Genomic DNA, 14,192 nt, shown 5'->3' on the forward strand with positions numbered 1-14,192 from the left:
TTCTGACTGTTAAATCTCAACCCTTCCTTCCTTATCACACCCTCCACTACTCCTCTCTCCATATCTCTTTCTCCTTTTCTTCTCTGATATATATATTACTTGAGAAGCTTCAGCTCAAACTCTTTAATGGTCGTCTCATTCTCTCCTACTCTTTAAAACACACTCTATTCCAAACTACAACCATCTAATTAGCAGCAGCTACCTCCTGCCTGGGTAGGCCTACAACCTCCTCCTCCTCATACTTTCCTACTCATATATTTATTATATCTATATATATCCATATCTCGAATGCTGCATTAAATTAAGACCCTTTTTCTATCAATTCTTGAATTCCACCTACCTATCACAATCTTAATTATATATGTGTGTATGCTTTCTTACTGCTACTATATATAGTTTTCATTTGTAAATGGGAACCATTCAAATCTTCCATATATATATCTTTGTTCTTAAAAATAACTTAAATAATAGTAATTTGGTTTAGTATTGTAATGTTTACATACCATATATATGTTCGTTTATTAAGCTTTCATGCAAGATTGAATTTTCTGCAAACGCGCGTAGGTAGAGTTGAGTGAGTGTTTTGACGTTTGCGCTTATAAACTAGTAGAAAAATGGCACCCAAGAATGGTCGTGGGAAGACGAAAGCTGGTGACAAGAAGAAGAAGGAAGAGAAGGGTAAATAATTAGTTAGTAGCTTCATTTCTCTCTTCTTTTTCAAAATTTGATGATGTTGTTGGGTTTGAGGAAGACGATATATAGATGTTGCTAACTAGCTACTTGTTGTTTCTTTCATTTCTTACTTAATTCATTTAATTTATTTTTTGGAGACACCTAATGATTTTGAACTCAATATTCAATTGTGAAGATATTGCTTTTAAAATTCATTGAAAACGTGTGTGTGCGCAAACGCAATTGAAAAAAAAAATAATAAAATTGAATTTTGTTATGTATGTATGTATGGTTTGCATTGCAGTTCTCCCTGTGGTGATGGATATAAAAGTAAACCTCCCCGACGACACTCATCTTCTTTTGAAGGTAAGCTTCTACTGTTCTATATATTTTTTCAAAGTCTCGTAAACACACAAACTCACACTCACAAAAAAGAGAAAAAGAAATATATTATTGTTTTCAGTAATTATTCGAGTCTAAGGCTGAAAAAGAGAATATTACATTTCATGTGACGACACATTTTTCCTCTACTTATATATTTGTAATATTTAATTCACCACGAGTTTTTACCTGCAATTTTTCAAACAAATTTAAGTATCATAACTAATGATTATTACAATAATATAAAATTGTTGGTATTTGAAATGATAATATACATATTTGATATTTGAAGCAGGGAATATCTACGGATAGAATTATAGACGTTCGTCGATTATTAGCGGTTAATATAGTAACATGCAACATTACCAATTACTCCCTATCACATGAGGTAAGTCAAGTCCAGTCCATTCCATTTCTCCAATTTGGTCCAAAATACCCCCTCCTTTTCCCTATTTGCATCTACCCATTTTACCCTTCGTGTACAGATTAGGGGCCCCCTATTAAAGGATACGGTGGACGTCTCCGCCCTCAAGCCCTGCACTCTCACCCTTGTCGAAGGTAGCTTGGTTATATTTTTTTCATGCGTCGTCGTCAACTATTTACTTCTCCTTTTTGCCCTCATCAACTTAAATTTATGACTATGCAGAGGACTACGATGAAGAGACCGCCACAGCCCATGTCAGACGCCTGCTAGATATCGTTGCCTGCACCACTTCATTTGGGCCCTCCCCCATCAAAGATTCCTCTTCCTCACCTGCTTCCGCCACCTCTAAGGGAGGCGATCCCAGCAAGGATGCGCAGGATAACAAGCCCTCCAAGAAGTCCACCAAGCCTTCCCGTGCAAAGACTAAGAAAGAGAATTCCTCGCCACCCCCTGATTCTGAGGCTAAGGACGGATCTTCTCCGGCGCTTGACGGAGAAGGCGAGATGAATAACACTTCCCCCAAGTTGGGGAGCTTCTACGACTTCTTTTCCCTCTCTCATCTCACGCCTCCTCTTCAATGTAATCTCTCCTTCTCTCTCTCCTGCTTTTCCTTCCTTCCCCCATGCAGCATTATAAATTCAACTCAAGCTAAAACATTGCTACTCTGAATCGAAATATGGAAACTGCATGTCATTCTTCGGTGAAAACGTCAACTTTATATTCATCATACTGAAACTAGTACAGGTGCACACAAGTTAAATTGATATTAGTATTAACATAATGGCTCCACCTTGAACTCTTCTCCACAATTTGAGCTCTAGTTCGGTGGAGCATGCAGTTTTGCCCAACTCGTGCTAGCGCATTTGGCATTTGACTCTTACCCATCAATGTTAGTGAGCTTTTGAAACAAACAGCTCAGATCGATCACAAGTTGAGTTTTACTTGAACAAGCATAAGAAGCTCGCAAAAGCAGCTCGGTTAATCTTGCACTTACGATGTGCCTCCTGCTTCGTATAGAATGGTATTGGTGATCCGTGAAAGCTTCAAATTCAACGTGATATTGTGAATCTAGAACTGTACTTCACCACTCGGATTTATAAAATGATGTAATAGTGGCAACATTTCTGCAAGTTCTAGATATTGTGTTAAAGTATGGTGAATGGTTTATGATCAGCAAAGAGAATGCACTATTTTGGGAGTTTTTTTTTTTTATCCTTACTCAAATTGTGATTCATGAATGTGGTTGCTTTTTATGTGTCATATTCCAGCTTATCTTAGATGGCTTAGATGCTTACATCACATCGTAATACTTTGGTGGCTGCATGTCAATTATTAATTTATTAATTTTGTTTTTGTTGGTTATGTTAACCAAAAGCCCGAAGCCTATTGTGGATAGTAAGTAGATATGCCATATGTAATTGATGTTTGAATTAGACATTTGGATTTTATATTGTATGCCATTTGATTTAATAAAAATATGTAGCTTCTTTCCTCTATACCCTGTTGTTTTTTCCTTCTCCAAGGGATTTCTATTGGAAGTATACGGCTCATGAAATATCTTGTGATCTCATTTCAGTTATAAGGAGCGCAATGAAGAAAACCGAGGATGGAGTTTTTGGGCCTGATCATCTTTTCACTCTCGAAGTAAGACCCACTAAGCTTGTACCTCATGAAGTGCCAGTGCTGATAACTAATCTGCTGCAACGGTTCTTTGCAGGTTAAATTGTGCAACGGTAAACTGGTTATTATAGAAGCTTCAAGAAAAGGTTTTTACAGCACTGGAAAGCAGCGGATTCTTTGTCACAATCTGGTTGACCTGTTGAGACAACTCAGTAGAGCCTTTGACAATGTTAGCTCCAAAAATTTGATTGCTGAGATTTTTAATGAATTGCTAGTAGTTGTTGGTGTAGATTCTTAAAATATGTAGCTAACAGTTTTCTGTGACCTATCTCCTATTTGCTTTCATCAAGTTTTAAGCATTAAATTCCTTTCCTTACCCTTCCCTAAAAAAAAAACAAAAAAAAGAAAAGAAATGGTTCCTTTCCTTAGCCTAGTAGAATCAAGTTTTGAATTGAGCTTTACAGAATACGTAAAACTGTAATTTTGTACCTATTGAAACTGAGGCATTAGGATGCCTAACAAAATTTTGGTGCACGAAAGAGCTTAGATTCCCAGACTCTTTTAGAATAGCGTTGACCAACTGGTGCCCTTTTTCTAAGAAGGTTGGCATCAGAAAATGGCTACACATTTATGGTACTGATTAACAATTTTGCACATGTTTTGAATGGAAGAAAATTGCGGAATATTTCCCCTCCAAAGGGTGAAAATATTTCTGAGACTGACAAACCTTAATCTTTCCATTTCAGGCTTATGACGAACTCATGAAAGCATTCTCAGAGAGGAATAAGGTAGAGCCAAACTACCCTGGATTCTACTTACTCAATTTCCTGTTTCTATACCAGATTTCTAACCTGTTGGACAACATAATTATATTTTCTTACTGCAGTTTGGGAATCTCCCTTTTGGCTTCAGAGCCAACACCTGGCTCATCCCACCTGTAGCTGCACAGTCGCCATCCACATTTCCTCCTCTGCCCACAGAAGATGAAAAATGGGGAGGAAATGGAGGTGGTCTAGGCAGAGATGGCAAAAGTGATCTGTTACCGTATGCAAATGAACTTTTGCTTCTTGCGTCTATGCCCTGCAAAACAGCTGAAGAGAGGCAAATTCGTGATAGAAAAGCTTTTCTTCTTCACAGTTTGTTTGTAGATGTTGCCATTTTCAGAGCCATTGCAGCTGTTCATCATGTAATGGGAACCCCAGAGTTAGCTCATTCCGCTTTGAACAGTCAAATTATCTATTCAGAGAAAGTTGGGGACTTGAGCATAGCTGTTATAAAAGACGCTTCTAATGCCAGTTGCAAAGTTGATACTAAGATTGATGGACCGCAAGCCATAGGAATAGATAGCAAAAGATTGGGTGAACGGAACCTGCTTAAGGGGATCACGGCTGATGAGAATACTGCAGCTCATGTAAGAAATTTATTAGTAGCCAAAAAGGATGTTTATCCAATATTACGTTGTTACGGTTAGATGGATTTTTACTATGAAATCTCTTCATCTTGGCGCAGGATATTGCCACCCTAGGGGTCGTTAACATAAGATATAGTGGTTATATTGCAACCGTGAAAGTTCTAGGGCTTGATGGTAACATTGTGAATCCTCCAGTGCAAAGCCAAGAGCTCGTTGATCAGTCAGATGGTGGTGCTAATGCCCTCAATATTAACAGGTTCAAACACCAAATTCTCCACCACCCAAAAGAGTAGTTTCTCAGACAACTATTCATACTTATTTTTACTGTGGTTTATCGAATATCTCACGATGTTTATTGTTTGGGATATTTTACTTTCTAGTCTTCATGCACAAGGTTCTTACTTTGAAAAATGTATCTTGCAGTTTGAGGCTACTTCTTCACCGAAATGCAACTCTTCAACAGAATAAGCTAACATTGCATTCTCGAACATTAGAGGGAGAGGAAGTTGATTCTTCCCAAGCTTTTGTTGAGAGCTTGTTAGAAGACAGTCTCACAAAGCTTCAGGAAGAAGAAATTGAAAAAGATGCTTTTGTGAGATGGGAGCTTGGAGCCTGCTGGTTGCAACATTTACAAGATCAGAAAAAAACAGAAAAAGAGAAGAAACCATCTAATGAGAGGGCCAAAAATGAACTGAAAGTTGAGGGACTAGGAACACCTCTTAAATCCCTTAAAAATAGAAAGAAGAACTCAGACGGAGCAGAACTACAACCTGAAAACTTTAAGTCTGCTGCAGAAGAAGTGAAGGATGACGCTGAAAAAACGATGGCAAATGTGAATAAATCTCACCTTGAAACTGGTGCAAATGAAACTGAGCTCATTCTCAAAACCTTGTTGTCTGATGCTGCTTTTACTCGACTAAGAGAGTCAGAGACTGGACTTCATGCAAAGGTAGCATAGGGTATTAATTGTTTTCAGAATATATGTACATCCGATGTTGAATCAGGTTACTGACCTTCCTTATATTGACAGTCTATGCACGAACTAATTGAGTTATCCCAAAAGTATTACGATGAAGTTGCCCTGCCAAAACTGGTAATATGAAAATTTTCCTTTCATGCAAGTATGTGACTGAAAGTATCATCTCTTGTCCGCATAACATTCATCATGTAATACAGGTTGCAGATTTTGGTTCTTTGGAACTCTCACCAGTGGATGGCCGGACGTTAACAGATTTCATGCATACTAGAGGTCTTCGGATGCGTTCCCTTGGACAAGTTGTATGTCCCTTATAGTGATATGGACTTCTGTCTATGTAACATGTTTTTCATGCATCGTAGGACAACGTCTATTTTGGTACACGTAGGAAATGCAATATTGTAGCTTAGCTGCACTCATTGATTGACCTGGACACAACTTATGGGTCTACACGAAAAGAAAAATAGATATCAAGGGGACTAAAGAGGAGTACCACGCATAAATGATGAGCTTTTAGTGCAATTCGGATAATCTAAACTTGGTTGGCTTCAAGGTTTCTGTTAAAGATAATGCGATTCACTTATGGCTTATTGTTAAGAGAATTGGCATGTATGCTTTCCTTTCTTATAGATCACCCTGTGTGTATTTCATTGGTTGTGGATGTTATTTACATTTCACTTGCCATTATTAGGAATCAAAGTCTCACGTACTGTCTTGCTTGAGTGGCTACTGGGTTCTGCTTAACGTCTCCTGTTTTTAACAGGTTAAGCTTTCAGAGAAGTTATCACATGTGCAATCTCTTTGCATCCATGAGATGATAGTACGAGCTTTTAAGCATATTCTGCAGGCAGTAATATCTGCTGTTGATAAGACTGAGAAATTGGCAGCAATAATTGCAGCAGCATTAAATTTGATGCTTGGTGTTCCTGAAAATGGACAATCTGATGAGGCTTATGGTGTCAATTCCCTTGTATGGAGATGGCTTGAAGTCTTTCTTAAGAAGCGTTATGATTGGCATTTGAATTATTCAAGCTATGAAGATGTGAGAAAATTCGCAATTCTTCGTGGTTTATGCCATAAGGTATACTGAACTTAAGTTTCAAGAAGTTTGAAAACCCGTGCCATTTAATTTTTAGTATTGAATGTGTAACCTGGTCTTTTTCTTTTAGCATGATGATTTTAAGATACTGAAAATCTAATGCATAAAAGAAACATTAATTGAACATAGTGATAAGACATCACTACTTACCAAAAATTGTCGAAGCCCGGTCTTACATAATCCCAATGCACATATATGTTTAACAACTCTGAAACAGATTAGCTGTCAAGAGTGAAGAGTCTAAACCATACGAGTTCATGGCTGCTCTTGCACATACAAAAATGTCATTGCTTAGGTAAATCTGTACATATTTGTATCCTAAGTTAAAAAGAAACCCCTAAGCACCTCTGATCAGGCATAGTAAATAATATAATTCACACAATATACGCTAGAATTTCAAGGATAAGTATTCTTAATGGCCTCTTTTCCTATGTTCCTAGGTGGGTATTGAGCTTGTACCAAGAGATTTTGATATGAAATCTGCAAACCCTTTCAGGAAAGAAGACATAGTCAGTCTTGTACCAGTGCATAAGGTGAACTTGGGTCCTTTATTTCCAATAATAAAGCCCATTCTTACTTTTACCTGTTCTCTTATAAGATGGTCATGTGCAATAAAACTGTGATTGTCTTCTTATAGCAAGCGGCATGCTCTTCCGCTGACGGACGACAACTCTTGGAATCTTCTAAAACAGCTCTGGATAAGGGAAAACTTGAAGAAGCCGTCAGCTATGGAACAAAGGTGATTCTGTAATGATGTTGACAATAAATCCTTGCACAGACAAGAAAGTTTGGTTAATTTCCATATAAAATATTCATTTTCTTCAATTAGCTCCAGAACAAAATATAGACAAAACAATCACGTTAAATTGATCCAAACATAAACCTAGTATTTGATCTTTTGACTAATAATGAGTTAAATGGTGGTAATTTTCTCACAATCTCAGGCCCTTGCAAAGTTGGTAGCAGTTTGTGGTCCCTATCACCGAATGACAGCTGGTGCTTACAGCCTTCTTGCAGTTGTTTTATATCACACAGGAGATTTCAACCAGGTTCTGCTCAATCATCTTTTTCTTCTATTGAATTTGCATCCACAAAACTAGGGTTATCCCTGTCCAAAAGCATAGTAGTGTTGTAGGCCACCTTCTATTACTTGCATATTTTTTCAAATGTCAATTGCAATATCAATGTGTCTTGTTTACTCGATTGATTATCTACAGGCTACAATATATCAGCAAAAGGCCCTGGATATCAATGAACGGGAGCTAGGCCTTGATCATCCAGATACCATGAAAAGTTATGGAGATCTTGCTGTTTTCTATTACAGGCTACAACACACAGAATTGGCTCTCAAGTATGTATCACTGTTCGAACTTGTTTCCTGAAAATTTACCATGAATCTGAGTCCTACAAATTTGAAAAGAAGTTTTGGTTGTTTTCTAGGGAAGGTGAAGATTTAGCATGTTTACTTTCCCAGTTTATGCAGAGAAGATTAGGTTTTATTATCATTTACAAGTTATGTTTGAATTACAAGTCACTCTTAGATGGTACCATAATGGAGAATGCAGCCTTTCCCTTCTGAAGATAGTGAAGTTGTGTTCTCCAATTCTTCTTTTTGGTTCAGATATGTTACTTTGTACATGAAACAGCTTTAACGCCTTAAAGTCCTGAGTCCCAGTCCCTATGTCATGCAGAGATGCACTAGAGGATCTGTGACACGAAGTTGAGCCTAAAGTAAAACAGAGTTATCAAAATTGATTGTTGTCTGTTCTAGGCTCAACCTATGCATGTATAGGGGTTCGGTGCTCCACAGGAAATGACGATAATAATTTTTTTTAATTGTCTATGTAGTTAGAAGTTTATATTTTCTTCCAAGAGGTAATTTGATTTTCTATCATTCAGATACGTAAAGCGAGCATTATATCTGTTACATCTCACATGTGGGCCATCGCATCCAAACACTGCTGCCACATACATAAATGTAGCTATGATGGAGGAAGGACTTGGTAATGTGCATGTTGCTCTAAGATATCTTCACAAAGCTCTGAAGTGCAACCAAAGGCTTCTTGGCCCTGATCATATTCAGGTTTCTTGCTAATTTAGCTAATAATTTGCTGTCATGCTCTTATTTTGGAGTGGATTTCTATTTTCTTTAGCATACAGAAAAAAGCCACATTTGGAGTGGTAGGTCCTTTCTTCTTCCAAATGATATTCCTTGCAATACTTTTGTTGAGATGCAAATAGGTGTTAGAAGTGTTTCTTATTATTCTTCCTTCCAAGAATACAATTAAAATGGAATAGATCTGTACTGTCAACTATGAAATTTTGGTGCTTTGTCTCTTCATGGTGATGTGCACCTAGTTTAACCATGTTTCAGTCGTCTTCTTAAGCTTGACCTTCATCTTTCAAAAGTGGCATCCTAATTCCTTCTATGCTTATCAGACAGCTGCAAGTTATCATGCTATTGCAATTGCCCTCTCATTGATGGAAGCATATCCTTTAAGTGTTCAGCATGAGCAAACAACTTTACAAATACTTCGGGCAAAGCTGGGGCCAGATGACCTTCGAACACAGGTATTTAGTGTTTTGACACCTGAAAATGTTAAAAGAGAAGATATCAATATCACTGATTCTGATTTTTAAACTGCATCTTGTTCTACAAACACTGAATTTAGAGTATGGTTGAGGATACTCCTCACAAAAATTTCAAGTTTCAAAAAGTTCGTTTTGATAATTTACAAGCTGCATGAATGCTGCAGGATGCTGCTGCATGGCTTGAATACTTTGAATCCAAGGCTATCGAGCAACAAGAAGCTGCTCGTAATGGGACACGCAAGCCAGATGCTTCTATAGCCAGCAAGGGCCACCTCAGGTAAATCACCACGAATATCAAAGAATATGTCATAAAAAGCAATGCCTTCTGTTTTAATTTGTATCACATTCTATATGTTTCTGAACTATCTCATAATTGCAACACTGGTGCTATGTATAAATTATCCAAGCTCAACAAATTGCATTAGGCTAGTATATTAGACAATTGTTATGTTAGAAATCTAGGCCAGTTCCTCACTTGATAATTGTTTTTGCCAGTGTATCAGATTTGCTTGACTACATAAATCCAAGTCATGATGCTAAAGGGAAAGATACCATGGGATCGAAGAGAAGGAATTACGTTGCAAAGGTTTTTCTTGTTTCTTTTGTCCATTATATGTTTATCTAAAGACGATTAGATTTTCATAATCATCATGCAGTTGAAGCTATTTCTCCTTCTTTTTTAAAATAAACATTTAATCTTTACAAGTCTGCAAGAATTGTTGCATATTGCTGAAACACCAAAGTGTATCTTCTGTGGGAAGTGATGTGCCTTTTTTCTTCTTTGTATGGCCCATGAATATGCTTTTCTTAAACCTTTCAAGCTTTTATGTATTTTCCGATTTTCTAAGAGTTCTTATCATTATATTTTAAGGTAAAGGGAAAATCCCTTGAAAACAACCTAGCCACCTCAGATACTGAAGTGCTCCCAAAAGATGCACAAAAAGTGGAGTCTGAGGAAGACAAACATGTCCCAAACTCTGATGTTGATTCCATTGTGAACCATGCATCTTCCTCTCTGCCAGTTAAGTCTGAAGAACACGTAGAAGTATCTACTGAAGAAAAACCTATCCAGCCTGAAAAAACTTTGCCAGATGCACCTGTAGTTAGAACACCTGTTGTTTCCAATGATGTCTCAGTTGAAACACATGCTGAAGGAGAAGATGGGTGGCAACCAGTTCAAAGGCCAAGATCAGCTGGTTTGTTTGGAAGAAGAATAAGGCAGCGACGTCAGCATGTAAATAAAATGTTTAATCATCAGAAAAAAGATTTTGTCGCTGAAGATCATGCTAAACTGAAGAATAACCATCAAAGCAGTAAATATTACGTGTTAAAGAAACGAGCAACTTCTCCAGGAAGTTTTGCAGAATATTATGTAGCTAAGAATCCCTCATCAGGAACCAAATTTGGACGGAAAGTAGTAAAAACTGTAGCATACAGAGTGAAGTCTGTGTCTTCATCCACAGTTGATGCTGCAGTGGAGAGTTCAAAGGGTGAAGGTGAGATATTACAGTCTCCATCAGAGCCGGTTTCTGTACCAAAAGAAGTTGGATCAGTAGCAAAAAGAAGTTCAATAGTAAGTCTGGGTAAGTCTCCTTCATATAAGGAAGTAGCTGTCGCACCACCGGGTACCATACCTATGTTGCAGGTAAGACTTGCCCAGGATGATGACCACCAAACTAAGGAACTTGAGGAACATGAAGAGCAGCACAGTGAAGCCAAGGGAAAATCTGGGTCCATGGTATTAAATGCAGAAAACAATCCAGAAGAGAACATTGAGGATTTGTTGGTGGATTCTACAGCCCAACTAAATGATGAAAATGAAGCTTCTGACAAGAAAGAGGAAATTCACTCGGATGATGTAAAGGATGATGAGAACTTAGCGGTTGTGTCTGAAAGTAATCCACCAGCCCAGTCCAGCTTTAATGAGTCAAATCAAATGGATGATCCAGTTATCCACACCGATCACATGCCAAATTATGACCATTCTCCAGAAATTGGTACTTCTGCTGAAGATTCATCGGATTCTACAGGGCACAATGATAATTCAAAATCAACTTTGCAGGGGGTAGAAGAACTGAAGGTAAATCCTCCAGTTGCAGGTCTTAATGACTCTAGAGAAGTGTCCAACAAGAAGTTGTCTGCATCAGCAGCTCCATACAATCCATCACTAGTTGCTCCACGTGTGGCGCCATTGCCTATGAACATTTCTCTCCCTTCTGGTCCAGGAGCTGTTCCACAAGTTGGCCCTTGGCCAATGAATATGGCTCTCCATCCAGGTCATGCTACTATTTTACCAAGTCCAATGTGTTCATCTCCTCACCACCCATATCCATCACCCCCACAAACACCTAACATGATCCATCCCTTGCCTTTTATGTATCCTCCATACACACAGCCTCAGTCAATACCAACTAGCACTTTTCAAGTAACTAGCAACCCGTTTCATCCAAATCAGTTTGCCTGGCAACGCAATATACGTGCTAACATGCCTGAGTACATTTCGGGTACAGCTTGGCCTGGTTGCCAACCACTAGAATTTCCTTCACCAACAGTGGTCGAATCAATTGCTAAACCCATTTTGGAGACAAAGGAACATTCTATTGACTCAGAGAACCTAAACTTGGCACCTAATTTACCCGTGGATCTTGACACTGGGAATGAGTCTAAGAAAGAAATAAATCTTCCAGCATCAGAGGCAGTGGAGAACTTAACTGATATAAATGTGGTTCAATCAGGGAGTGGCGAAGAAATTAATGATTCTAATTTCCATGGCATACCCTTTCCGGTTAACCTGTTAAACAGCTGCAATGGTCCGAATGAAGAAGCTCGCAGATGCAATGATTATCATATACAAAGGCAGCAGCAGTGGGAGGAAGATAATGAGAAAACCTTCAATATTTTAGTTAAAGGGAGAAGGAACAGAAAGCAGATATTGCGAATGCCATTAAGTTTGCTCAGAAAACCATATAGTTCACAGTCGTTCAAAGTTGTATATAGTAGAGTTGTCAGGGAAACAGAAATTCGTGGATCTACCAATTTTGATTCCAACGAAACGAGCACAAGTGATACTACATAAGGTGATTCCAATACCTTATTCAAATGATACAGCAGAATGGAGATGATGTTGAAGTTGTATTACCAAAACGTACAAAAGTGACTACCAGCTTTTCTTTGTGGAAGTTTATTAGAAGCCTGAGATGCGCAGATACATGCAGGTTAGTTCCTTTAGTTTTTCTTTGTGTTCTAATTGCCCTGCGTCTCAGGGTGTGTGTATGTTTTTTCACTTAAACTTCTATAGCTGATTCCTATTGTCATTTGTTTCAGCAATCCCTTTGAAATTCTTTAGATTAATGCCAAATAGAAAGGATTGGAGGTGCTAAGCTACTCCTAGTTGTGAGACACACTGCACTATTGTTCTATTGTGTTGCTTTCTGCTTAAATTGTCACAATCACTTAAGTACAGTAAGACTGTTGGTGGAGGCTAGACTTCTCAGCATAAGGCACTTGCTGATTATTTCATCATATAATAGATCTTAATTCTTGCATCAAGTTATTAGTTTAGCTGTCTTATATTTCTGACCACCGCGACAATGACACCTCCGTTAAATTTACCATCTCCACGACGACGACTGGTCTTTCTATTTCAGTTTCTCTGGACTGAAGGATGTTGAGTTGTAAAAATCTTCTTTCACTCAGATCTGAAGAGGATCTCAAATGCTTATCCTGTGCTGACCATTGTGATCTTTTGGTTTGCAGGTAGTATTTGGAAATTCATTTTTGGTCTATGTGGAGGTTTCTGGCTACCTTGTTTCACCATTCAGTAGAAGAATCTTGATCTTTTTTGGTGCATTCTTTCCTTTATTTGGGGATAAATTTTGATCGTGGATAATAGCATATTTGAAGTCCTTTTGATTGATTCTTTCATAGAAGGTGAGTTTGATATAAATACTTTTGCATCCAACTTTTGGCAAATGTCAATTGGATATAATAAGTAATGACTATTCTTTTGGTTCTGCTATTCAAAGATACTTCTTAGCTGAGTCATAAACTGGCAACAGCTCTCACTGCTATGAAACACTAAAAAGAAGATTCATTCACCCATTCCTCTATTTGCTTGTTTTATTTCTTCTGTCTTCTACCTGGTGATATTGCTCGAAGAAGTCTCCAGCATTTAGTCAAAAGAAGCCGTTTCCAAAAATTACCAAAAGGCCATCCTTCTGAAAAACCTACACCAAATCAACCCAAATCCTGATGGCCTTCCAGCAGGGAGCTTGCTACTTGAGGATTATGTTTTCCCATCTCCAAGATATGTCGCCTGTACAGGGGATTTTAGTAATACTGTTAAAACTATAGATTTAAATAAAATAATACACTACTGCATACTCCATGAAATGATATTCCTGTGAGCAGAGAATGAGATACTTGATTTTTGTTCCGGGTGAAAAAAATGGTTTCTAAACATACTTTCAGGATACATTTCCGAACATGTGACAAAACTGAAATGGGCTCTCTCATCCTTCATGTTTATGTGGAGATAGATGAATAAATGTTGAGAACCCTGATGAAATATGAGAATCAACTAATGATGAGAGTGAGACCATACATCTCTCTCGCTTCTTGAACGTCCTTAGCAATGTTAGCAAGACAATAACTATCAGTGCGACTGAACCAACCAGAAATCTATGACTATGACTGACCTCCGATGCCTGCCCCAACCCCGCAAAACTGTATTCACTGCTCTAAAGAAGAGTCAAATTCTGTAATGATATGACACAAACATGGGATTGGCGAGAGTGCGACCGGTTCCAGCAACTAAATGAGGAAAACCACCCGTCTTCTGAGTGAACCAAGGTAAGTTTAAATATGTCTTGGCATTTGAATAAACTCATCTTTTGGTAACGCGGACATGGGAAAAACTCATAAAGGTTCTCCAGGAATTCAAGCAGACTTTTAAAACTTAAATCCACATTCATGCGGGACGAAGGCAGCTACTCCTATTGTACGTTATTAAAATCTG

At 38.1% G+C, this 14,192-nt stretch overlaps 1 protein-coding gene and 1 long non-coding RNA gene across 7 annotated transcripts; one reads left to right on the forward strand and one right to left on the reverse strand.

Annotated features, from left to right (window-relative positions):
- The first annotated feature begins 29 nt into the window (after positions 1-29).
- LOC105173663 (Tetratricopeptide repeat (TPR)-like superfamily protein) lies at positions 30-13,199 on the forward strand. Of its 6 annotated transcripts, none has more exons than XM_088880574.1 (25): positions 30-213; positions 565-678; positions 977-1,038; positions 1,346-1,441; positions 1,539-1,611; positions 1,700-2,056; positions 3,054-3,121; positions 3,195-3,326; positions 3,844-3,885; positions 3,984-4,508; positions 4,607-4,764; positions 4,932-5,457; positions 5,539-5,601; positions 5,685-5,786; positions 6,248-6,565; positions 7,024-7,116; positions 7,221-7,322; positions 7,528-7,632; positions 7,801-7,934; positions 8,483-8,666; positions 9,023-9,154; positions 9,340-9,452; positions 9,671-9,761; positions 10,047-12,390; positions 12,932-13,199. In XM_088880574.1, exons 2-24 carry the CDS (start codon positions 615-617, stop codon positions 12,249-12,251), a joined length of 5,745 nt encoding a protein of 1,914 aa, XP_088736700.1. In that variant the 5' UTR covers positions 30-213; positions 565-614; the 3' UTR covers positions 12,252-12,390; positions 12,932-13,199. The 6 variants fall into 6 exon arrangements, with proteins under 6 accessions (XP_088736700.1, XP_011093807.2, XP_088736705.1 ...); XM_011095505.3 differs by having other exon boundaries at positions 1,349-1,441; XM_088880579.1 differs by having other exon boundaries at positions 569-678.
- A 13-nt stretch (positions 13,200-13,212) lies between these two features.
- On the reverse strand, positions 13,213-14,160 carry LOC148789546 (uncharacterized). Its single transcript, XR_016065499.1, has 2 exons — positions 13,873-14,160; positions 13,213-13,490 (listed from the first exon to the last, which is right to left on the reverse strand). It is a non-coding gene; the product is annotated as an uncharacterized LOC148789546 (long non-coding RNA).
- Between the last annotated feature and the right edge of the window lie 32 nt (positions 14,161-14,192).

The sequence above is a fragment of the Sesamum indicum genome, linkage group LG1, assembly GCF_026168435.1.
Source record: "Sesamum indicum cultivar Baizhima isolate 11 linkage group LG1, ASM2616843v1, whole genome shotgun sequence".
Taxonomy (NCBI): Eukaryota; Viridiplantae; Streptophyta; class Magnoliopsida; order Lamiales; family Pedaliaceae; genus Sesamum; species Sesamum indicum.